This window comes from Colossoma macropomum, unplaced genomic scaffold, assembly GCF_904425465.1.
Source record: "Colossoma macropomum unplaced genomic scaffold, Colossoma_macropomum, whole genome shotgun sequence".
NCBI lineage: Eukaryota > Metazoa > Chordata > Actinopteri > Characiformes > Serrasalmidae > Colossoma > Colossoma macropomum.
Window position 1 is genome coordinate 4,945,474 of NW_023494802.1, and position 25,168 is coordinate 4,970,641.

The 25,168-nt window shown below is 39.2% G+C and overlaps 1 protein-coding gene across 3 annotated transcripts; it reads right to left on the minus strand.

Moving 5' to 3' along the window:
• Positions 1-663: 663 nt before the first annotated feature.
• On the minus strand, positions 664-25,070 carry LOC118822722 (solute carrier family 41 member 1). Of its 3 annotated transcripts, none has more exons than XM_036591963.1 (11): positions 24,972-25,070; positions 22,309-22,618; positions 14,226-14,333; positions 13,405-13,476; positions 11,621-11,765; positions 9,997-10,143; positions 7,637-7,781; positions 6,434-6,513; positions 4,582-4,716; positions 3,456-3,604; positions 664-2,131 (listed from the first exon to the last, which is right to left on the minus strand). In XM_036591963.1, the coding sequence occupies exons 2-11, from the start codon at positions 22,606-22,608 to the stop codon at positions 1,958-1,960; spliced, it is 1,455 nt and encodes a 484-aa protein (XP_036447856.1). In that variant the 5' UTR covers positions 22,609-22,618; positions 24,972-25,070; the 3' UTR covers positions 664-1,957. The 3 variants fall into 3 exon arrangements, with proteins under 3 accessions (XP_036447856.1, XP_036447857.1, XP_036447858.1); XM_036591964.1 differs by lacking the exon at positions 24,972-25,070 and adding an exon at positions 24,082-24,200; XM_036591965.1 differs by lacking the exons at positions 22,309-22,618; positions 24,972-25,070 and adding an exon at positions 18,699-18,908.
• Positions 25,071-25,168: the final 98 nt, after the last annotated feature.

Genomic DNA, 25,168 nt, shown 5'->3' on the forward strand with positions numbered 1-25,168 from the left:
TTAAATAAACACAATTTCCACTTACCCCAGATGTAGCTGATCAGCCAAGGCATTGTGTCCAAATTTTGCTTCTTTAGTTCTAAACTGGAGCTACGAGGCTAATGTTGCTAACACTTGAAGTCAATAGTCACCCAATTTTTTTCCATACATACATCCCCAAAACTTCTCTCAACTCACTCAAACTGCATCCAGGTCTTCATTAAGGTCGATTGGACTTATTTGTAAGGTGTATTTGGTTCACATGATGATTTACTGTGAACGATGGACAAAACTGAAAATCCAAACATCCCCTTTGTGTGTACACAGGTATGTGGATGCCACAGATAACGTACGTGATTCGAGTTTTCTTTTTATGAATAACTGTTTGCTCTTAGTGGCTAGTGGGTAGCGCTGTCACCTCACAGCAAGAGGGGCCTGGATTCGATTCCCGGCCAGGCGACCAGGGTCCTTTCTGTGTGGAGTTTGCTTGTTCTCCCTGTGTCTGCATGGTTTTCCTCTGGTTTCCTCCCACAGTCCAAAGACATGCAGTCAGGCCAACTGGATGTGCTAAATCGCCCCTGTGTGTGAATGTGTATGTCTGTCTGTCTGCCCTGCGATGGACTGGCGACCTGTCCAGGGTGTATCCTGCCTTCCGCTCAATGACAGCTGGGATAGGCTCCAGCACTCTACTGCGACCCAGAAGGATAAGCAGTTTAGATGGTGTGTGTGTGTGTGTGTGTGTGTGTTTGATCTTGGATGTTAAAGTTAAATATAAACATAAATCACAAACATAATTTAGTGCCCATGTGCATGCATGTGTTGGAGTCACTGATTCTGAGAGTCAAATTGACACAACACCTGCCTACACAAAGTTTTGTTCATTTTTGTAGTTTGCAGTAAGTCGTACTGTCTCTTAAACCATACTGACAAGTCTGCATAACCTTAATAAGGAGTTGGATGCGGTTTGAGAGAAGATTTGGGGATGTATCTACAGAAAAGATTTGGGTGACTACTGACTTCTAGTGCTTGCTGGCAATGCTAACTTTGCAGCTTCAGCACAAAACAAGCAAAACTTGGACACGTCCTGGCTGGTGGACTACCTCTGGGGAAAGTTGACAACTGTGTATATTTGAATTTGGTGAATCATTCCTTTAAAACCTGAATGACTGACAGTCACAATTTATAGAAGTTCTCAGTTGTGCAAAAATAGTGAGATAAATTCACTGAAAGGCAAGTCAAGAACACTCAAAATATTCATCTTCATGGTGGAATATTCAAGAAATCTAAAAACTTGAATATTTAGTCTTCATGGTGACATTTTTAGCAGCAAAACCTCAAATCTCCCCCATCCAGTCAGGTCCCTTTGAGAAATAATCTTATTTTGTTCTGTAATTCAATCCAGCACTGGAATGAGCTTCAGTACAGCTCTGAATCATTTAACGTTCTTCACTCTTCAGTTAACGGTTAAGTATCCCTTCCATCACGGAAACTATCCAAAACAGAGAGAGCGATGGCAGACCTGATGGCCATCAACCCTTCAACTCATGGAAATCTGTAAATCCTTTGAAGTCCTCACAACTTTAAACACTACTATGCTCAGTTAACACGTGGCACAGTGAATGAGTGGACGACCCAGATACAGTCCCTATAGTCTATTGTAGTCCTTTAGATTAAAAAGCCCTGCAACGTTTGTAGGTGGATGTATGTGTGAAGGCAACATCAAAGGCCACAGGACGACATCCACAGAACAGTTATTACAGTATAAGTTTAACACAGACAGTCGCTCTGTCAGTCAAAGTTTACCTTCAAATGTCCCCAAGGAAAATTTATCTACAACCGGCTAGCCCACAAGAACAGTGGTCTTTGTCCTTTCTTATCTGGCCCCCCGTATTTGACCTCCCAGTGACCACCGGTGCTAGCCCACAAGATGTTGCTTTAATGGAGTACAACTAAAGGCCTGGGGGTGATGGGCTACCTTTCATAGGCCCAGCCCCTCCACTAGCATGACCAGGCGGAAGCACAGGGCCAAGAATCCAGTGCCCAGCAAATCTCCCAAAGCAGTCAGGTAGGGAATGGAGAAGTTGTCCGGGTCCAGGCCTTTCCTCCACATCAGCCGGACGATCAGGTCAGCCACATAGAGCAGGATGCCCACCTGAGGATGGTAATCGATCAATCAATCATACTCCACTAATTGAAATAAAGGTGCCAGAAAGTTTTCTTTGATGTAATGCAGAAGAAGAATCACTTTGGGTTCCTTAAAGAACTCTCAGTTGAAACAGAATCTAAAGTCCTTCTTCTTTGGCATAGTATTCAAAAAATTGGAATAAGATGCTATAATATCAAGGTTTTTTTATATATACAATAGTTACTCATACAAAGTGGATTTAAATATAATAAATTGCTAAAAGGTCTTTTTGTTTTAGATGTTTTTACAGATGTTTAATCAATATTTCAAAGACAAAAGTAAATAAAATGATATGTAATATACTGTATTTATCTATTTACATTCATTTAGTCAAGTTATTTGCCTTGAGATTAGAGCTTCACTTTTGAAATATGATATTAAAATGTAATTCTTGATGTTCTGCAGCTTTCTCTGTCACTAGAATCTTCTACAGTTCTGTTCATCATTCTGGACACATCTAATATTTTGTCTTTTATATTTACAGCTTCTAATGCCCTACTGATTACATGAAACCTCTGAACAGGATGAGCATATATAATCATTTTATTCCTTTATCTGCAACCGAATTAGTTCATATGATTAAAAGTATACTGATTCTAAACTACTGAACCGTGATTCCAAACTTCTGAACGTTAGAGCACTTCTCTCCTAGCACCAGGGTTATCTGTTCTCTGCTACATCTTCAACAGCTGCATCAACATATTTATTACAAAGCCTTGGACCTCACTCACATCTCAGTGGTGCAAAATAATGAGGAACACAACCACAGGGCACATTTTTTCACTTTAATAATGTCAAGGAATTGTTTTCGGAGCATGTTAAAAGTCCAGACTCCACAGCTTAAAGCCAAACTGAATTGCATAATTAGATGGATCATTGTGACATACTGGTACAGAGTGCAAGAATATGTGTGTGTGAGGGCTGCAAGCAACGATTATTTCTATAATCACTGAATCTTAATGATTACTCAACTAATCTATCACACCTTCTGCCGTTTCCTCTCACGTTGCCCCATCGCACCACTGCCATTTTTTACACGGATAAGCCAAAATATTACGACCACCTGCCTAATTTGCTGTTGGTCCCCACGTGTTGCCAAAATAGCTCCTACCCCCAACTCTATAAGAGCTCTGAAGGTGCAACTCCTGTCGTAAAAAGTGCTAAAAATAAATGATGCAAATGTATTTCTCCTCATACAATGTTGACAATAAAATGCCACACTTTCTCATAACTGTCAATGCAGCTATTTATTCCAGCTCTAATGTGTTTATGTGTGTGCATTTGGACTGACCTGGAGAAGAGCAGCACACAGGTAGCAGCAGGTGAAGGCCAGTGTGATAGCAGTGTGGCCACCTTGCAGCATTTTAATGGCAAAAAGAAAGACGAGGTGTCCCGGCACCACCAGCAGGAAAAGTACTCGCGCTGACTTTGCGTTCACTCCTGAGAAAAGGCAGGAAAATACACTGCTAAACACATAACTGTCCCTCTTTGTCCAAAACCACAATTAAATTTGATTAAAACTGAATTGAATATACTTTATTGTCCCTGATGGGACCTTTGTCAATGAACTACGCCTGAGCATCATAAAAGCAAACACGCATACAAACATATATAAAATAATGCTCCTCCAGAGGTACTCAGTTTTAGTGCTTAAGAAGTTTAGCGAATGTGTCTGAGCAGAGAAATCACAGAACAGTGCTTGACCTCTGCCCTCCAGGACCAGGCAGGTGATCCCTGTAATAGCTGTATAAATACACCTAATCTCTGACTTGTAACAACAGTGGTGCTACACTGTAAAAGGTTTTTTAAAGAACCATATACATCAGTTTCAACATTTAAATGGTTCTTTAAATTGTTATGGTTCTATACAGTCCAATGCAAAAGTTTGGATGCCCCTGGTCAAATGTTTTGTTGATTAACAATATCTCCTGAATTTAACATATCAGCGGGAAAAATACACCATAAAATGTGCCCTGTGAAAAACTGAAACACATATGTTTTTTTTCCCCCAAGATGTTAAAATCAGGAAATGAATAGAAACTGTGAACTTAAATTTGCAGAAAATGCCATATTTAAGCATGTTCTCTGTACAGTATGTGTTAATTTATTTTCAAAAAATCAACAAAATATGTAGTTTTAATCTTTAAAAAAAAAACAAAAAACAAGATTTTGTTATATGAAATTTAAGGAGCAGCACTCTTAATGAAATATTGTCTGACTGTTTGAAAACAGGATTGTGTAATGAAATAATGTCAGATAATTAAAAAGAAAACAGCACTATGTAATGAAATATTGTCTGGATGTGAAGAAAATCTCGTTTAAACAGGTTTAAATCTGACCCTGGAGGATTCAGAGTAGAACACATTAGCTTCTCTTGGCATTCAGTTTTGCACCAATTGACTGATAGAGAGACTGACCTGCAGAAAAGAAGGTCACGCAGGGGTTTGGCCAGTGCTGCCTCATCTTGTAGGGTAGAACTCCTGGCATGCTCCAGAAGTGCAAGTAGGTGGAGATCCTGCTCGCTTGGATGGCCACCAGGTTCCCACCAACACCTGAGAGGCATGGAAAACACATTTTTTAAACAACAGAATGTATTAACAGATTAAGTTTAGGGCATTGCTCTCTTCTCCTATAAAAGTTTTCAGAGACAGTCAATTAGGTTTTCTTAATGATGGCAATAAAACACACGACTGTGTTTGCAAAATCCAAAGCAAGCAATTTCATGGGATTATGGAGGATATAATTATTCATTTACACATTTTTCCACATTCTTCATCACCACCAAAGTATGAAATTAAAGATTTATAGCTTTTCTGTGTTTTGATTCAGCCGAAGTGAAGCTGGCAGCAGTAGGCGGTGCATTCTCTCAGCGAGCACAAAAGCCATTAATGAGGTATCAAATCAATGCCTTATTCAATCATCATCACTTCACTTTCCTTATGTTTGTGAAGAATGTTTGTCTTTTATAAATGAGCTGGAAAAACTATCTGTCTAAAGCAAAGTGCAAAACAAAAACCTTCTGCACCTTCACAAAATCTAAAACAGTAAATAAAAAATTTTAAATCAACAAACAAGAAGATGAATTCAACAAACGTAAGTCAAAATATATAAATCAAGATAATAAGAATAAAAGACATCATTGTCTTCATCATCCGCGTTATCGCCTGCCATTACCCGCCTGTTTTGCTGTTCTCTAAAAAGCATGAAATCTCCACAGTGATAACGTTGCGTCACTCTGCCTCAGCGCTGGAGAGTGTGGCAGAGGAGAGACGCAGTCGAGCAGGGAAGGGAAATCTAAACCAGACTGTTGACTCCAAACATTCACCACAACTCATATATCACTGAAACCCCTGTAAGCCCTAGGCAGCCTGCAGCGGAGCATGACTCTACAGCCTGGGCCAGAAAACATCTGGCCACTGCGTTAAACAGCATCTTTTTGGTTGTGTTTCATGCCAGCTTTTGGACTACTTCTAAAAATAAGAGCTACATTCTACAGACAATTGAAATTTGCACATTTGAGGACACTTTATTGCAGGGTTTCAAAGTATAGGGCCGTTCATTTTGGCCAAAACAGAAACTTGCTGTCACTCAGACCAAAATTACTTGGAATAAGATCTCGTGACATTGACATACATTAACGTTAGGAACACTCTTTCCTTCTTCTATACAGTTTGCATTTAGGATATAGAGGTTTTGTTAAAACAGCGATGCCATGTTTATTCAGGTCCATAATCTACACCCCTTCCAAACAGAACTGCATCAGTAGTGTATACAGAGCTCAGAGAAGAGAATTCCTTGGATTTGCATGTATCGTGGGACCGCACATGCAAAACAGACTTCTAACAGAGAGGCATTTATGTGTGCAGATACAAACAGAATGTAAATAAATCCTATCTGGACATTATCTAGATATGGCACACATCTAAAGAGAAGTACAGGCTGTATGATGCAGATATAGCAAGAACAAAGGACTCACAGAAATAGCGTGTCATAGTTTCCAATAAGCTTACACTTTGGTGCTTGAAAGTTTGTGAAAATTTTTTATATTTCTGCATAAATATACACTGGTTTTCTGTATGCTCTGCGATGGACTGGCAACCTGTCTAGGGCATTTTCTGCCTTCCACCCAATGACCGCTGGGATAGGCTCCAGCTCCCTCCACGACCCTGAAGGATAAGCGGCTTAGAAAACTTTTAAGCATCACTGTATTATATGTGCAGCCACAAGTGAATATCTAAAACAATCATTTATATTTTGACACCCACTCACCGTTTATGACGGGTGTAAAGACAGCCATGCCCTCAAAGTTGGGATCACTGACCGTTTTGTCGAGTATCAGGCCACCAAAGCTGGAAAGAAACCAAGTGAGAAAAACATGTGGTGAGTCACAGTGATATTAAAAAGTAAACTATGGCCTATTCTAGTGGAATAATGCCATAAAACACAAAACAGTGTGGCAAATTCAAAGCTTTCAGCCTTTCAGGGATTGAGACTTTAGATGAATGTTTGTGTATGCATACAAAAGTTTGAACACCCCTGGTCAAATATAATTCAACATTCTCCAGAGGAAACAAATTTAAAAATGGCATTCTACTGTAGTGGGTGGGACCAAGAAAAAACGTCACTCTAGGCCTTCTGAGAGTTCTAGATACGTCACTGACTGTGAACACAAGCTGTAGTCTAACCAGGTTTCAGCTAGTTGTTAGAAATCGAAAAGAGCGGCAGCTCTGTGTCAGGACTCTTTACTGAAATCGCTGTAAAACTGAGCCATTATTTTAAGACCTGTGTTGTGCACTATGCAGGGAAAGATGGGTAACTCTGGTCCTGGGTTCCTGCGTAGTTATCAGTCTGGTTTAGTTGGAGAGTAAGAACAGGAAAAACAGCGAGCTGGGCTGGGCTCATATATTTAACTGAAATACGGCATTTTTCTGCAAACTGTGGTTCACAATTTCTAATTATTAGAATAACATATAAAAGACATAATACAATTTTTGCGCAAGTCGCATTTTATGTTTTTTTTTTCCAGTATGTTAAATTCTGCAAGTAAACAGTAATTGTACTTTAAAATGTGCAGAGGTGTGTTCTCTGTAGAGAATGTATAGTTTATTTTCAACAATGTTTTGCATGAGTGTGTGCTTTCTTCACCCATGAGATGAAATATATGTCCTCTTTTTATACACCAAATGAATCAAATGACAATTTGATTATTCTCTTCTCATATAAAGTCTGTTGTAACAAACCGTGTATATTCAAGATAGTAACTTCACAGGAGAGCGAAAAAACATTCTTAACTTTAATGTAAATTCATGTAACAACATATTATTGTAAGGCATTTATGATAATTTCTCTTGGCTCACAAGGTGTAAAAAAAGTAATCACATTTTGATTTGACAGCAACAATGTATGTTTGGATACCTTGGACACTGACTACATTCTCTTTTATATGGAACTAAATAAAATACTACTGTATACCTGCTGATGGACATGGCCACTATAACAGGCTGCCAGCCGGACCGCAGCACCTCTCTGATCTGAAGGCTCCGCCGAGCAATCACGACCCACAGTGGGATCAGCACGAGGAAGAACACACACACCAACGGAGACAGGTACCAGATATCTACAGCAAAACACATACAGACAGTAATACAAATCTACACTCTTAACAATCACAAACTTTTAGAATCCCTTTTAAACATGGATGACTCAAACACAGTACACTGTCGTGAAAGAATTCAGTATATAAAAATATCAATCTAAGGCTGAATCTTACTGTGTTTTAACACCTGAAAGTCCACACCAAGGTCCAAACCAAGGTTCATGTTGTTCTAACACTGTATACAACTGAGCCAGATAGTTTTGGCTTCACATTGCAATTTTGCAAGCGCAGTAAAAAAATTGCAAGGCAAATCTACGTTGTGTCATCAACACCTATGTGAGCTGCATCTCCCTATACTCGACATTGATTGGTTTGTTGAAAAGTATGCGTCTGAAAGCCTTTTCTGTTTGAATGGAGAAAAATGAACATATTCATTTTGTTGCCAATGTACTACTTTTCTATACTGCTGCTGCAGTTTCTTTATCTTCAGGTGGCATTGCTCTCCCATCCTGTCATGTCCTCTCTCTCATCCTCTTAGAAATTATTAAGCTGATTGGTTGAGAAGTGTTATAACCGTGATGTTATTGTGATTTAGTCAGACTTTGAAGATGAGACTACACTAAATTCCCAAACTGTCATTACCACTGAGCAAGCTTTTCAGTCAGCAGCTGTGATGGAAGAACACCTAAACAACGTGGAATTAGCCAGAAATGAATCTGAAATATAGATATCAGACCACTGATAAGAAACTGAAACATGTCAATAGTAGGGCTAGACAGCCCTGTTTATGTTCAAACTGCACGAACCAGACCATTTAATGTGTCCTGTATTTCAGCTTATTAAGCAGTGCTGCTGACACTTTGCTCAGAATAAGGATTTTTGTGCTGAAAGTAAAATTCTAACATTCCCAAAAATGTGGATAATCACTGGATTAGATTATTGAAAAAAAAAAAGATTATTGAAAAATAAATTTTCTTCACTTAAAAAAAAAAATTGAGGAAAGTGTTTCTGGGACTGGAATGTAGAACGGAATCATAGGTGATTGACTTATCATGCGTAAAATGAAAGGGTGTATGCAGCTTCTTTCTGTGAAGGAAAGATAAAACCTTTTAGATTGAAAATATATAGTCTAATAAATGTAATTACATTAGTGTAACCCATCAGTCCCACACTGGACCATGGTCATGGTCAACCTACATATGTGTCTACTGCCCTCTACTGGAGCCTTGCTGTCACTACAATAAGAACCCACTTGCTAAATACACATTTCAAGCTTCCCTTTTTAAACCTAGATCTGATCTTTCTCCCTTGACAGTTCACAGACGTGAACCCATGTGAGTGACTCATATCTGCCACTGATGCCCTTAGAGGACCCGCACAGCATATTTTATCATCAAGTTAGCCACTGCTGACACGCTGCCCACAGAAGATGATGACCACGGTGATAAGCACATGGGCAGTGAAGTGCGCAAAGAGGAAAGAATTAAAGGAAGCATATTTTTCTTATCTTCTGTACTTACCTATAACTCAATGGCTCAGGCGTAAACAAGGTCATTCTGAGTGCTCTGGTGTGAAATGGTTTTCACTGTAGAGAAACCTAGGAACTCAGGTTTCTTTACAGTGGTGGTGATAGGAACCAGAGATCTGAAGTATTGCAAACCAGAAGTATAGCAATGTCTCAGGAATCTGGCAGCGTATTCATAACCTTTTAATGTTTCTCCTTTCTGTGAGGGAGCTTTAAGAGGGATTATATACTCTACAGACGTCTGGTTCCTAACACCATCACCGTGAAAAATTCTGCCTCAGTAAATTTCTATAGAAAAAGCATTTTACATCAACCCACTCTGAATGATTTGTTTGTACTTTAATGATTTAATTCTTCAGAAACTTAGTGAAATTGGTCGAATTATTAATACTATTTGTCTTGTTGTTCTTTATTTTTATATTTGTACTTTTTCCAGTACATAAGACGATTCTATGTTTCAAAATGAAGTAAAAGCAATTGGTCGACAAAAGAATTCAAATTTGATTATTCTCATTATGTTCACATGGCCTTGTATGAATTCATCAATCTGTTCTAGTAGCATATATGAAAATAGTTCAAGTCTGATTGGAAAAGATTTGTTTTTGGTGGCCCTGAAAAAAAATCTCACATTTCAAGTAAAAAAAAAAATCATGTTTATGCCACTTCAACACTGAATGCAGCTGTTTTGAGTTAAGTAATGCATTTGTTTACCTCTGTAGTGAAAGAGGGTGCTGCTGACCCCGGCCAGCAGAGAGAGGGTGATGAGGTCTCCCAGACTGGCAGCAATCGGGGTGGCCACGTTATCTGGGTTAATGCCCACTTTCCTGGAGCCAATGATTACACCAATCATTACCAGCCCTGCAGAGACAGCAGTGTTACATAACACCAATAGAATAATAAAGACATTATGAACAATTATACTGGATATTACAATGAGTGATTCACAAGAGCTTGAATTTAAAGGGAATTTCCTGCGTAATTAAATAGTTAAGATGTAACCAAAGTCATTCAGAGTGGTTTGATGTGAAATGCTACATTCTAGAGAAACCTAAGTTGTTATGAAGGCACTGCCTTATGCCTGAGACATTGAGTGTGTTTACATGCACTTAATAATCTGATAACTGCAGGAAATCAGATTTTGTCAGTAATCTGATCAACGTGTTTACATACACTTGAGTAATCGGATAATGGCAAACTACATGAGTCAGAACAGTAATCAGATTTCTGCTTTGCAACCAGCCAATAAACTCACAGATTAAGACCTGACGTAAACGTAATGTAAAACTCAAACCTAATGCTGCATCGAGCCACTTTAGCTGAAAATCTAAACATACATCATCTAGAAAATCTCAGTACTGAGCTAAAATTCAGCTCTCTTAATCAGATTTCTAGACATCACTCCGATCAAACACATAGTATGCTGGAGTATGCTGTTTACATGACCATTTGAATAATCAGATATCTGCACAAATCCGATCCGATCATGATTGGATTATTGAATACATGTAAACACACTCATTGTAAGAAAGGTTTTGGTCTAAACCTTTGGTTTTGTTTTTTTTTGTTTTGTTTTTTTTTATGCATTAATGTTGGACAGGTACATGCAGGGTGTAGTAAAGCAAATTAGTTCCCAAAAGAACTATTTTTAGATTTATTATTATTTTACCAGCACGGTATATAAAAAAACTCAGAAGACACAAGACGAGCCGTGGTTTTGGATGAATAAAATAAAATAAAATGGCTATATGTGTGTATACAATGTGACCCCTGGTTCCTATCACCACCACTGTAAAGAAATCTGAGTTAGTATTTCTACAATTAACCATTTTACTTCAAACCACTCGGAATGACTTTGTTTACATTTCAACGAATAAATCATGCATATATTTTGAAAAAATCAATGAAATTCCCCTTTAATGTCAGATTTGTCTTTTCAGCCATTGAGTGCATCACAGTACTGTTAAAATAATAATAATTACTAATAAAACCACACATAGAGAGTAGACATTTCACACGTTTTATTTTTTCTTCTCCTCTAACCTGAAAATGCTGGGTATAGGTATTCCCTTTGTGGCTGTGCTCTGTATTAATGTGTTTATTATTTATTCTGTTGGACATTTATGTAAACATCACATTGCAAGTGTGAAATGATCTTAAATCAAGTTCACGATTAATACTTCTGATTATTAGAGAAGTTCAAAGAATACTGTAAAATTAATTAACCTGTTTCTATATTTTTTATTTGTTATCAGGTAAAACTGCCTTTCCTCTGGCAGATTTTTTTTATTTCAAATATTTGTGGATACAGTGAGTACAGTAGTAATTGTTACAGTACCTAACGAGAGCGCAGCAATAAAGGCAGTGGTCACACTGCTGGCACAGAGAACAGCAGCCTGGTCTAGTTCGACTCCTCCCCTGGACACTGCTCCCAGAGCCACGGCCGCCAGTGCTGCCAGAAAGCCCACCACAGTGGCCTGCACCTGCAGGACAGAGCAGGTCATTAAATTACCATTCAACACCAGAGAGGGGTTCTGACCACTAATGACCATACAGTGTTCTTTTAGACTCATGACTGAGCTTTTAGTTGGTTCGTTCTGCCCTTCGGCAGAAAAAGAGGCTCCTGTTCCATCTCACACTTCATGCTGTTGGTCCCCCAGAGCTTAAAATCTCACTATCAAAACTGTCAGCTGTAAGTCAACCTTAGCGTTAGGAGCAGGACTAGGTTTAGGCTTTGGATTGCGGGTAAAGTTAGGTGTAGAGTGAGTGTTAGCTTTAGGGTTATATAAAAGTAAAGTGAATTTAACAGACATTTAGTTACACATCTGCTAAAAACAGGGTGAGCATATACAGCCATGTGCAGAAGAACACACCTGATGCTTTGTCAATTTTCTAAGTGAAGTTCTTTGCACTTTTGCACAATAATTTGCAGAAGAATTCCATGTTTGAATCATGCTACTGAGTTAGTTTAAAGAGTTCAAAACACATTTCAGACTTTTAACTGACTTGGACTTTAGACTAAAACCCTTTTGCTTTGAGTCATCAACTATAAAAAAACAAATGATTATACATTTCATTTTGTCACTACTAAAACAATCATAACACGACCAAAACTTTACCAAGTGTTCCAGTAATAGCAGTGATATTCAGTAGTGACAATTTTAGCTCATTTTCAGCAAAACATTAGCCAGTACATGACCTGCAAACACAGCTTTGAACAGATGTACACAAAAATCGTTACAGTTTTTTTGTTTTTTGGTGAAACACAAAAAGGTTTATTTAACTGCAGAAAATATGTGTTTCGAGAGTTAAAATTTTGAATGTGCCACACTGATTTTCAGACTTTGGGACACATTTACTTTGAAATAATGGGATCTAACTCTTCACCATGTGGCCATGAGGGACAGGGATGCAGCCTCACTTCCTGCTCTAAAATACAGGGGCGTGGCTAAAATAAGGCTCCGCCTACACACTAAAACTTTTTGTGTTTCGGTAGTGACATGAAAATTTGAAACAGCACTTTCTTTTATTTAAAAATTGAAATAATGATCAATCTAAATCTTTCAACTCCATTTACAAGACAATAAAAAGTTCTTTAAAAATTAAATTAAATAAACAATGTAAAGTTGTTGAAATTTAGGATCCATATGAATAAATGAAAATTTGGTCCATACACATTTGTCCTCTGTACAGGATGTGTTCACTTAATAAAACATTTAATTTCACCAGATGTGTTCAAATCTTTGCATACAACGGTATTTAAAGCACTTACAGTGGACCATCAAAAGCATTCCTGATATTATTTTGGGTGCAGGATCTAAAATTATGCTGTGTGATGTACTCCATCATCTCTTTTAATCTTGCACGATGTCACTGCTTTGAAAACGTCTGTTCTCGAGCATACGCAGCTCTGCGCTGTAATAAACCTGGACTCTTCTAAATCTGCAGTAACTTGGCAATTAGTATGGAACAACTAATCTCAGCCATGCAGTTCAGTGCTTTCTGGATTACTTTCTATTGCTGCACTCACTTTCACTCAGCAGGATGTAGTGCTTGCTTTTATATGAATAGCACTGTGGCTGTACGCAGATAAAGACTTGACTATTGTGGAACTAAACTTACCTGTATGAGGGCCAGGTTGCTGGACACCATTAACCACTGCTGCTTAGGATCATCCATCTGTCCAGTGTTCGCCTATGCAGATGGACAAAGGAACAGACAAAACATCAGCAGGTAAAAAGGGATTTGAGAGTGAAAGGACCAATATTCAGAATCTTTCCTGCATTTTATTTATTTATTTATTTTATTTTTAGTTTTATGACCATTTTCCAATCTCTCCTTAATCCTTGAATAAAACAGGCTGTTCTTGTTACTGTGTCTCTAAGACTGATATATGTGTATGACCCCTGTTCAGCCCTGTATTGGTCGTCCAAAAAGCAGTCTGGGCTAAAGCACTCCTAATAACTTCAACATGAATAACTGTATGCTGTCAATGGTAAACCATGTAAATATATTCTCAATGGTACAGCAAAGGTCCAATCGTGTACTTCCAAGTTTTTTTCCCAGGGGAAGGGTACATACCTGTATGATAAAATTAAAAGCCTGGAGACAAGACAGTGTGCACAGTATAAATATATCTTGAAAAAATAAACTGCAATGGAATATGGCACAATTATTGTCCCTAACTAAATGCACTGAAGATGTATCCCTGAGGGTACCACCCCAGTGACGGTTTAATACCATTTTCTGAGAAAGAAGGCTGAACAGATTGTTATATGTAAAGGTGTTCATGTTTGTAACATCACAACCATTATGAATCCCAAACCCTCTGTTTTTACAGCTTATTTTTAATTAATTTATTTATTTCTACTGGGGAGTCAAAACGAAAACAAGGACAAAATAAAAAAAACAATTAAAACCTGAACAGTTTTAAAAGAGCTTACAGCAGTGGAGAGACGAGAGGCCAGGGTCATCTCCAGATTCCCCTTCAGGCCAACCAGAGCAGGCACAAGGATGAACACCTCAGTGATGACTTTAAACACATCCCAGTGCTGAAAAACATATACACACAACAATATTCATGAGGAAAATGGTGCATATAATGTCCTGTCAATTCAGCAATACTGAGTGTGTTATATATCATTCTAATATTATGCTTTCACATCTCTAAAATAAGGATAAATTTCACTGGCTTGTTTGTAGCCTTCATATATTTAAAACTTAAAACGTCTTAAAATTAAAAGCAGGACAAAAACTCCCCTTTGTTTCTATGGAAGCATTGCGCATTGTGGAACATGCAATATACAGAGTGAAACTATGGCTGGACAATATGATGATATTTTTACTATCATTAGTAAAAATTACCATTTATCATTAGTATAAATTACATCACAAATTTGTCAAATTATATCCCTTTTAGAGAACACAGTGGATCAGTAATAAAGATCACTGACCAACTGCATATTTCATGACAAACAGAACACATTTAGTCCTGTGTAATTGTATGCAAAATGTTGAGTAAAAATCTTTGTATTCATAGTTCATAAGTCTTTTCCAACTTATCAAACCTTAGTAAAGCTAAATATCTTCATGCATATTGGGTCGTGTATCATCAAGTACTGCATTATATTTGTGCTATATCGTCGAACACTACTTGAAACTCTTGAAACTCTTGAACTCAATGTTTTATGACATTTTAAAGCCAAGTGTTCATCCTGGCTTTTGCACCAGGTCTCTCAATTTAGTAATATACATTAAAGATGATAGCAATGGAGATTTTCTATAATACACCTCATACACAAATATATGAGGTATTATATATGGGGTATATGTCCAAAATATACAGTACTGTCAGTCAGAGACCACCCTTCATTTATATAATTTCCAGTCAAAAACAGCTGTTAAGTATTTTTTAGTGTCAGAAAAAATAGAAAACATAAATACTATAACATTTCCAAGAAGCCAGAAAAACTAGCTTTATTTAGTATTTAGTGTGTCCACTCTTTGCCTTTATTACAGCTTCCACTTTTTTCCGGGTACTTGTTTTTGGTTTTAGCAAAAATCATAGACCACCCTTCATTTATTATATTTTCAATCAAAAGAGCCATTAAGTAGAAGTCATTCATTATTCAGCACCAGAAAACATAATAGAAAATTACACCGAAGCTTCAAAAACTAAATATAATATCATATTTTAAGTATTTATTGTGTCCACTATTTGTCTTTCTTCCATTCTTTTCAGGAGACTTGCTTTCAGTTTTCCAAAGAAATCTGCAGGGATATTTTTTCCATCTCCAAAGTTCAGTCTTAGAAGTTGGTTCCTTTTTTGTGCTTTTCACGATCCACCAATAGCATTGCGTTGTCTTCAGTCACACAGTGGAAGGACAGATAGAAACACCTGCGGATGTTTTCAGATCTGAAGCAAGAGTGGAGCTTGATTTTCTTCTCTCTCTAAAAAATGAAAGCTTTCAGTGCTGTTTATCTGATGGGGACAGGTTTGGAGGTCCACCACGTCTTGCATGGTTAGGAGTCCCATTTTCTCAGTAATCGTTTAAACATTTTTTGAACTCCAGGTTTAGAAATGTGCTTATTTTCCTTAATTAACTCCTGAATAAATAATAAAGTAATGCCCATTTAGACCGGAAAATTAAACACATGAAGAGTGGTGTCTGACTTCTGCACAGTACCTCATACAGGATCTCATATGTCACACAATACACAATATTCAGATAGATGTTCAACAGCTGGCTGTGCAAATCAGAAAAAACACATCTGTTAAACAGCTGTTGAAACCTTAATGGTGTTGTCTGTGGTCCACAGAAGAGCACTACCGCACATTAGACAAAAAAATTACAGTCCAAAGAGTAAATAAATGTTAAACTGTCTGCTCCAAATTGCTCTGACTGTTTTGGCAGGTGTGAGTCAGTGAGCTGAGTGTTCTCTGTTCCACAATCTAGCCTCTAAAAATAACCCTGATGTTTAAATAAACAGATAAGGGATGTGGTGCCACTCAGTCAGCGTGTGGGTATTTATAACCCACTCAGCGTCCTGGACTGATAATGAGGCTGCTGAAACGTCATCGTCGTCCAGCCTCATTCAGGGAGCCAGCACTTCCCCCATCTCTACTCCTCACGCAGGCCACACTCTCCCTCTCTTCTCTCTCACTCCCAATTCAATTACCAGGCTTAGAGCGGTGCCCAGACCACCTGCCTCCTCTCACACACGCACACATCATAAACAACAGGCACAAAAGACAAACCCTCACCTCGAGCTTGTTAGGACTGTAATGAGATCGAAGGCTAGCGTCCAGTCTAGCCTAACGCTGTTAGAACACTGTTGTATTATTAGGTTATATCGCGTCATTTTAACTTGGCCCATAGTTATATATACAGCACTGTGCAAAAATCAGAGACCACCCTTCATTTATCACATGTTCAATCAAAACAGCCATTAAGTAGAAGCCACTGATTATTCAGCATCAGAAAACATTACAGAAAATTACACTGAAGCCTCAAAACTAACAATAATATAAATAATTTCAGTATTTATTGAGTCCACTCTTTGTCTTTCTTCCAGTCTTTTTGGGAGATTTGCTTTCAGTTTTTCAAAGAAATATTCAGGGATATTTTTCCACACCTACAAAGTACAGTCTTAGAAGTTGGTTGCTTTTTTGTGCTTCTGACAGTCCACCAATAGCATTGAGTCATCCTCTCACACTGGAAGGATGGACAGAAACACCTGTAGAGGTTTTCAAATCTGAAGCAGCTTGATTGTCTCCTGCTTTCAAAGATGAAAGCTTTAAGTACTATTTATCTGATGGGGTTTATCTGAAGTTGGCTGCTGGACTCTGGGGTGGTCAGTCCATTGTTCTGAGAACACCAGCACCTTCTTTGTTTGATTTCTTATATTTTATCTATTTCCTTTTCTCAGTGAAACTTCTTGACAGCTACACATTCTTTCAGACCCATAGCGCTGAGTTGTCTTCTCACAGTGTAAAGATGGACAGAAAAACCTGTGGATTTTTTCAGATCTGAAGCAGCTTGATTTTCTCCTCTCTCTCAAAAATCAAAGCTACCAGGTTGATAGGAGGCCTATTTTCTCTATATCATTTTGAACTTTTCCCTTTCTTATGTAATCTTTTATCTGACTCTTGCACAGTGCATAACTATATATCTATATATAGCAAACTTATATACACACTCTTGTAAAACACAATATAGCAGAAAACAAACATTGCTTAATTAAAAGCCAAAAAGCCACTGACTCGATTTAAATATATTAAAATAGCTGATTGGGTATACAATGTAAACACAACAACACTGTTCATGAGCAGTATGGAGGCCAAACCTCAACAGCTCCAAAAAGCTTACTGCACCAAGCACGAGGTGAGCAGAAAATCATTTCTGTTGACAACAAGCTTGTATATCAGTGGATATACAAACAGAAATTTAATGTAATGCTAATACAATTTTAGCAGAGGATCAACTGTCATATAAATAACTGAATAAATAACTGACAGATTACTAATAAGTTAATTGTCTGCTTTTAATTTGTTGTATGACACTATTAAATTACAAACCTAAAGCAGCCAAATTGGTTGATTAGATCTCCTGCTTCCCAGCTGTGGACACTAAATAGTTCCCAACTGACAAGAGAAACAGCTCAAGTTCTAATAAACATTATTCTCCCTCTAAAGGTATATTAAAAAAACATCAAATAAACAGACATTACTCACCGCCGCCCTCTGAAGGTGTTATTAACAAACATCAAATAAACAGACATTACTCACCGCCGCCCTCTAAATGTGTTATTAACAAACATTACTCACCGCCGCCCTCTAAATGTGTTATTAACAAACATCAAATAAACAAACATTACTCACTGCTGCTCTCTAAAGGTGTTATTAACAAATATCAAGTAAACAAACATTACTCACTTCCACCCTTTAAAGGTGTCATCAAGTAAACAAACATTACTAATTCACATGTTTTTTGGTAACAGCTAAAAACGCACCCAATTCACATTATGTTTGTTGCAATGTAAACATATAACTATGAAAGCCAACAACTGTGGGAAATAATTGCGATCTCCTCAAAAAGTTGTAATCAGACAATTATGTAATTATTGTGACAGGCCTGACACTGAAAAGTACAGTACAGTTATAATGTGTAAGTTACTAAGATCATTACCAAGGCAAAAAATGTAAAACTACAATGTATAATTGGTTCCTGCCCGCTTATCATCTACATCTATCTGCTGAAAGGGCTCGTTAATGAGCTGATTATTTGGCTCAGGTGTATTAAAACAGATAAAACACCATAAAATACAGGACAGAGCTACTCCAGAACTGATGCACTACAGTACTGACATTCCAACTAGAGTCAAAAACTACACCAAACACTGTAAAATAGCCCTACTTGAACAACGTCCATGACGAGTCCGGCCGCCACCATGCCCAGCCCAGAGACCAGATAGGGCAGGATGACCTGGGCAGCGATGAGGTAGGAGCTTTCCGGCAGGAAGCCATGAGCTGACCGGGTCAGTTTACAGGTGAAGCCTCGCAGCTTCTTCCCCTGGTAGCACAGCTCCAGTTCCAACTGTGTAACCACCATCGCTGCTACCCCATCCCCAGCACAGACGACTCTCAGGGGTCTGAAAGCTCAGAGAAGATTTGCTGTGGTTCGAGGAACTGGTCAGAACACTCAGAACTAAAAGCAGTGTAGCTCAGCCCCCACTTGACCAGGAGAAACTTTGATGACAGCTGTGAGCTAACTGCAGAAGCTAACACCGGACAGCGTCACTCCTGCAAAGCCAATAGACGATTTCAGTGTTCCCATGAAATAACACAATGTTCCGAGAGTGATGAAACGAAGCAGTTCCTTCTCCTCTTCTCCACAGTGTACAATCGGCAGAACAGGGCCCAAAAAAGTCAGATGATGGTATGAGGAGGGCTGCGTCCACTAAGGCATTTAAAGGTCATTCCTGTCTCTATCACGCACTAAAGCCATGCACGACGTAACGCTGACTTGTTGACTAATGAAAGGGAAAAAGCTCCTTTTACAATCCTGTTTTCAACAAAGTAAAAAATTACCTTGCCTTCTTAGGTGCTAGTTTTAGCCTCCAAAGTCCCTCTTAATGAGCTTATAGTGACAATTCTAAACTGTAATGTGTGCAGTCTTCCTAGCTGCTAGCGTTAGCCTCCAAAGTCCTTCTCAATCAGCTAGCAAGTCAATGAGTCAGTAGTCACTCCCAAGTTTCCACTCCTGATTTTTTTTTGAAATTTCCTTTCAAATATCATACTTTTCACAGATTTTTAGTTTTTCACATTACGAAGTACAAGTGAAAACATAAACAGCTTTATTAGCTGCTAACATTAGCCGTCTAACTCTTTTCATTAAATTCTAACTAAAGTCAGTGAGTCAGTTAGTCCCCCTTAGTTTCCATTCATGACAATTTCTCTTCAAATGTCATACTTTTTCACAACATTTAGTTCTTCACATTACAAAATACAAGTGAAAATTGCTAATGCTAGCTCCCAAAGTCAGTAGCCTGGGTTTCCAGTTTTGACAGTTTCCCTTCAAATGTCTTATGCTGTCACTGGACAAAAAAGTAAAGCTACTTTTTTCACAATCCTTAGCTTTTCACTTTACAAAAACGAGCAAAAACATATCAAGCCTTGATAGCTGCTAGCATTAGCTTCCAAAGTCTCTTCTTGAACAGCTGCTACTGTAAGTCACTGTGTGTCTGTTAGTCCTCCTGAGTTTTGGTTCGTGACCATTTCCCCTCAGATGTCAAATGCCACGCTGACAGTTCCACGTGTGAAGAATTCAAGCCTTAAAGAACTGTGAAGAACTGAATTCCGTGTCTTTTGGACACAACTGTGCCCAGAGATGCTCCCTCAGAGTCCCAGACTGCTGCTAGAACATCAAGCTGGCACGACCATCCGTGTGAGCACACCAGTCTTGAGGTAGATGCGCGTGTGCTTGTGTGCCGCATGTGGCATCCTCACTTCGTCACTGCTGTCGTGACTCACTGTTTCCACATCAGACACTCCATTTCAGCTCTTCACATGCGCCCACTGTAGTTCAGTTCTCTGCTCAGAAGTCCAGCAGCTTCAGCAGCTGACAGAAACACATGTTGAGATCTTCTTTTCTTTTCTCCATTCTGTGAGCCGTTCTGCCCCCTCCATCCCCAACCAATCACTCCTCTCCTCCCATCTTTTTCCTCCTCCCTCCTTCTCTATTACCGCTTTCTGTACTCGATAGCCATCTCAGTCTGTGCTGTTGTCCTTCCTCACTGTCCCCTACCACTGGTCCTGTGTTAGCTCAGTATTAGCTCAGTATTAGTTCAGCATTAGCTCACTGTTAGCTTACTAGCCGTGCTAGTGTCAGCTCGGGCTGACGTGCCGCTCTGCCTGCACTTCTGTCTTATCGGCAGTAAACGGGCTGATTACTGGCAGACAGAGAAGAGAGAGAGAGTGAGTGAGAGACCACAAAAGGGGTGAGAGACAGACAGACAGGAAGAGTGAGAGATAGAATAAGAGCAAGAGAGAGAGAAAGAGAGGACATACAGAGAAAGAGGTGACGGAAATAGGAGAGAGAAAGAAAGGAGAGCGAGGAAGAGAGAAAGGAAAGAGAGAAAAAGTGAGAGTGAGGAAGAGAGAAAAGACAAGAAAGAGAAAAAAGAAAGAGGAGGCAAAAAAGGACAGAAAGAAAGCAGAGAGAGCAAACAGAGAAAGGAAGAGAGAAAGAGAGAGTGAGGGAGAGAGAGAGAGAGAAAAGACAAGAAAGAGAAAAAAGAAAGAGGAGGCAAAAAAGGACAGAAAGAAAGCAGAGAGAGCAAACAGAGAAAGGAAGAGAGAAAGAGAGAGTGAGGGGGAGAGAGAGAGAGAAAAAGAGGAGACAGAAAAAGGACAGAGAAAGGAAGAGTGAAAGAGAGAATGAGGGAGAGAGAGAGAGAAAAAGAGGAGATAGAAAAAGGAGAAAAAAAGAAGAGAGAAAGTGTCGGTAAGAGAAATAAAAAACACAGGGCAGAGAAAAAGAAGAAAGGGGAAAGACAGAAAGGAAGAGGAAAAAAAGAGAGAAAGAGAAAGACATGATTCAGCTCCACAGAGGGAGCCCTGGGACAGAACAGTGACGCAGCAAACTCTCCATCCAATCCTCATATGTCCTTCTACCACCCCACCACTTCCGCTCTCATCTATTATACATCCACATCAGTCTATAACAACCTCTGTCCACTCCACTGCGCCGAACCCAGTGACATCTGGCCTAAAAGGTTCTCACTGAACTCATTGCACTGGCTTTTGCATGAGCGAGAGGGCAACACTTCCCTGTACAAGTTTCCTAAATGGCTTGTAAGACTCATTATTATAAGACACACTAGTTATTATGGATTCTAAAGTAATTAGTAACTAACTAATACAGTTAGGTACTGAAGTTTGAGCACATATGGGCCCACTGAGTTTCTGTGCTTTTATTTTCTGCTGTCCTCTTGTATAGGATTTTTATTGTAGCTCTATTCTTTGTAAAGAACTTTGAGATGTATCGAAAGGTGCTATCTAAATAAAGCTATTGTTATCATTATCTTTATATGTATTATCAATTTTAAAAGCTTAAAGGGTTAAACAGAATTCCTGTTTTTGTGCAAACACATGCAACATGCATCCAAGTGTGGTTTGAACTAAAAACAAAAAAAAATTGAGTCAGAAAAACCTCAGTTATTTCAGTATTGTCTCCTCTTGTAGACCTGCATATACAGTCATATGCAAAAAAAAACTGTGCACCTCTAGTCAAACGACATTCTGTTTATTTATATTACATAGTTGCTGTTGGAACAAAAATGTTTTTAGCTGCCCTTTATATTGTGTTGAAACTTCAATACAATGATCCATCCTGACTTGGAAAAAAAATCTTGTTCAATTAACTTCAATTCAAAGCTGGGACCATGAGGTTTTGCTGTGGCGGCAACGATATATTCACTATCAGTATAAAATTCAAGCAGCAGTAGCATCAGAAAGGGTCCTACCTGCACGCTGTCCAGCACCATGCCTGCCATTACCATCCCCATCCCAGCCAGCAGGTAGGGGAAGAGCACCTGCAGGCAGATGGCCATGGATGACTCCTCCTCAGTCTTGGCCTGAACGGTCCTTTTCTTCTCCTCCACAGGTTTCTTGGGTGGCACAATGGGAGGAAGCAGCGGCGCTTCATCATGTCCATTTAAACTGCTGCTCCGCTCATTGGCACTGCCACCCTGCCCTTTCCCCTTGCCCTTCTTGGACTTCTTCCGACCTCCTCCCTTCCTCTGGCGGACCTCGTCTGCGGGCATGGTGAAGTCTCTGCCAGAAACAGAACACCAAACACGTCACCTTGGTTCACTTGTCATGCACAGAGCTACAGATTCAGTACAGTACATATGGTCTAAGCATTAGAAGTCAACCTGGAATCATATAAAAGACCAAATTCTTGTTTCAAAATGTTTTGGCTGCCTATAAAATGTCTTGTGAGTTTTGATTAAATCACCAGGCACCAGTCGACGGGAAAGAATATTCACCAATAATATCATGGCTTACCTCCCCCTCCCACCAACCCTACCTATCATAAAGAAAAAACACTCAGCGGGCTTAGAAACCCTGATACCGTGACTCACTCACAATTTGTTATAGAGTCATGTTGACTTGATAGGGAAATTCCACCAAATTTTAAAATTGTAGAATTGTATAGTTAAGATGTAAGCAAAATCATTCAGGTTGCTTTCCATTCTAGAGAAACCTACCAAGCCATCTGTGATGACAAGAACCAGACGTTTCTTTAAGAAGTGTTTAATGGCTCTAAAAGCTACCTCAGAGAAAGTTATTATAAGACGTTGATATAAATATATTGCCTGCTGTCTGAGACATTGTTTTTTGTAAAATGCATTTACGGTGGACGGATACATTCAGTTTTTACTATTTTTTCAAATTTACCACTATTTTTCCATTATCAGCACTATGTGTCAGAACTCAGAAGACACACGTAGGTTCCCTAATCATTTTGGATGGTAAATAAAATGGCTATATTTGCGTTGTAGACATTATGACCCCTGGTTCCTATCACCAACACTGTAAAGAAACCTGGAAAATGTCTCTACAATGAACCACCAACCTCATTTCACATCAAACTCTGAATGACTGTTTCAAACTGAATTATCTAGAAATTTCGTCTCAGCCCTCAGGCTGTAACAGCTTTCTGTAATGTAGCTTTTAGAGGCATTATACTCTTCATTGTGTTAGAAATGAGCATTCAGATTCACATCAAACCAGTCAAAAAGACACTGTTTACATCTTAATTATTTAATTAAGCAGAAAATTTTAATAATCGGTGGAGTTCCCCTTTAACCAACATATTGGTACAACTCGCTTTGCACCTGAAGGAGGCAGTGGGCTGTCAGCCTCCAGCATCATTGATGTTTTGCACTGCTTTAAACTTAAGAGTAATACCTTTGGCTTATGGACAAACGGTCAACCAGACTAAAGGTCAGTGCAGTCAACAGGTTAGTGCAGTCAAGGGCCAGCCAACGTCCTCAAAGCGCTCTTTACCAACTAATATTTAAGATTTCTCTAACGGTTTTAGCATTACTTGTAACTTCTACAGCCTTCAAAACTACAAACGGCGATGTAGCGTTTAGCGGATTAGCAATGCGCCGAAAAGCATCTGCCATTAAGCACAGACAGGAGAGCAGTGGAGGGGATGAGAGCTGCATCCAGCCATCCCCCGTGTTTCTGCACCAGCATGCACACAAACGCACAGAGAGGGAGCCTACCGTTCTGCATTAGAGACTCTTTTGTGTTTGCACTGAGATGTTTGCGTGCGTCTGCGTTGTGGGTGGAGATCACAGACGAGCTCACAATCAGGTGATCATCCGAAATCGGCGTAAATCACGGAAAGTGAAAGCCAGGCTGTGGCGCGAGCTTCCGCGTGCACTGCCGAGGACTGATCTGCTTTTGTCATGCTTTACGGGGCAGAGGGGTATTTACCAAACACAGGGCACACTGCAGGTGTTAAAAGTCTTCAGGATGCAAGTCTGTGCCTGGGTTTTCCTTACTACACAGCCACTTTTTGCTTTTTGTGCCAGGGCGCAGGCCTGCGTCTGCGCATGCGCCATGTGATCTACTACTGTCGTCAGCATGTCCTGCCCGAAGGGTTTCCACGTGGGTCTGACCGGAGTGCATGTGCAGACAAATCTAATATATTTTACTCTATTTTAAGCTCAATTTAACTAAACTAATGCCTTCAAGTCCCACATTATAAGCTCTGTTACGGTTTATCTGATATCACATTTCAGTATTACTGTTATGTAAGCACTTTTGCAAGCTACCTGGCACTTTTAGTTGCTCCAGATTTGCTATTTGCAGCACCAGAGTTTCTATTTTTTATCTTGCAGGTCAAAAAGATTGAAGTTAAGATTTAGTCCACCAATACAGTTATTTAGGTGGTGGTACATATTTGTTACTACAGCTGCATATTCAAGTACTTTAGACTTGACTTATAGGGGCACTTTGAATTAATTCAGGAGCATGCTCACCATGCATCTCTCAGACCAGGCTTTTTTCCACATACACCAAAACTACTATAAAAATGACATTTAAACACATTGAAAGTTGAGGTTTCATCATATCCACTCCATGCAAAGGCCACACTCAAGCTCCTTACCTATCCAGCTGTCTCAGGCTTGAGCACAGATTCAAGCGTGTGGCATAAATCTTAGCAGACGCCCAGAATAACTGATCTGAGTGAAGTGTGCAGGAGTGAGAGAGGGGATAAGAGAAAAAGGGAGGGAGTCTGGGTTCTTAAATTTCAACCCGTTGGCAGATTGGCAGGACACCCCTGGCCTGCCTGCCACAAACAGT

What these genes read in the sequence shown, in the direction of transcription:
- LOC118822722 (XM_036591963.1), bottom strand. Translation starts at nt 22,608, where the DNA reads ATGCCCGCAGACGAGGTCCGCCAGAGGAAGGGAGGAGGTCGGAAGAAG. An exon ending in CACCCTCTTTCACTACAGAG is followed by an intron (nt 7,782 to 9,996) that starts GTAAACAAATGC and finishes GTTTTGCTGTAG; the next exon opens with ATATCTGGTACCTGTCTCCG. An exon ending in CGTGACCTTCTTTTCTGCAG is followed by an intron (nt 3,605 to 4,581) that starts GTCAGTCTCTCT and finishes GCCTTTTCTCAG; the next exon opens with GAGTGAACGCAAAGTCAGCG.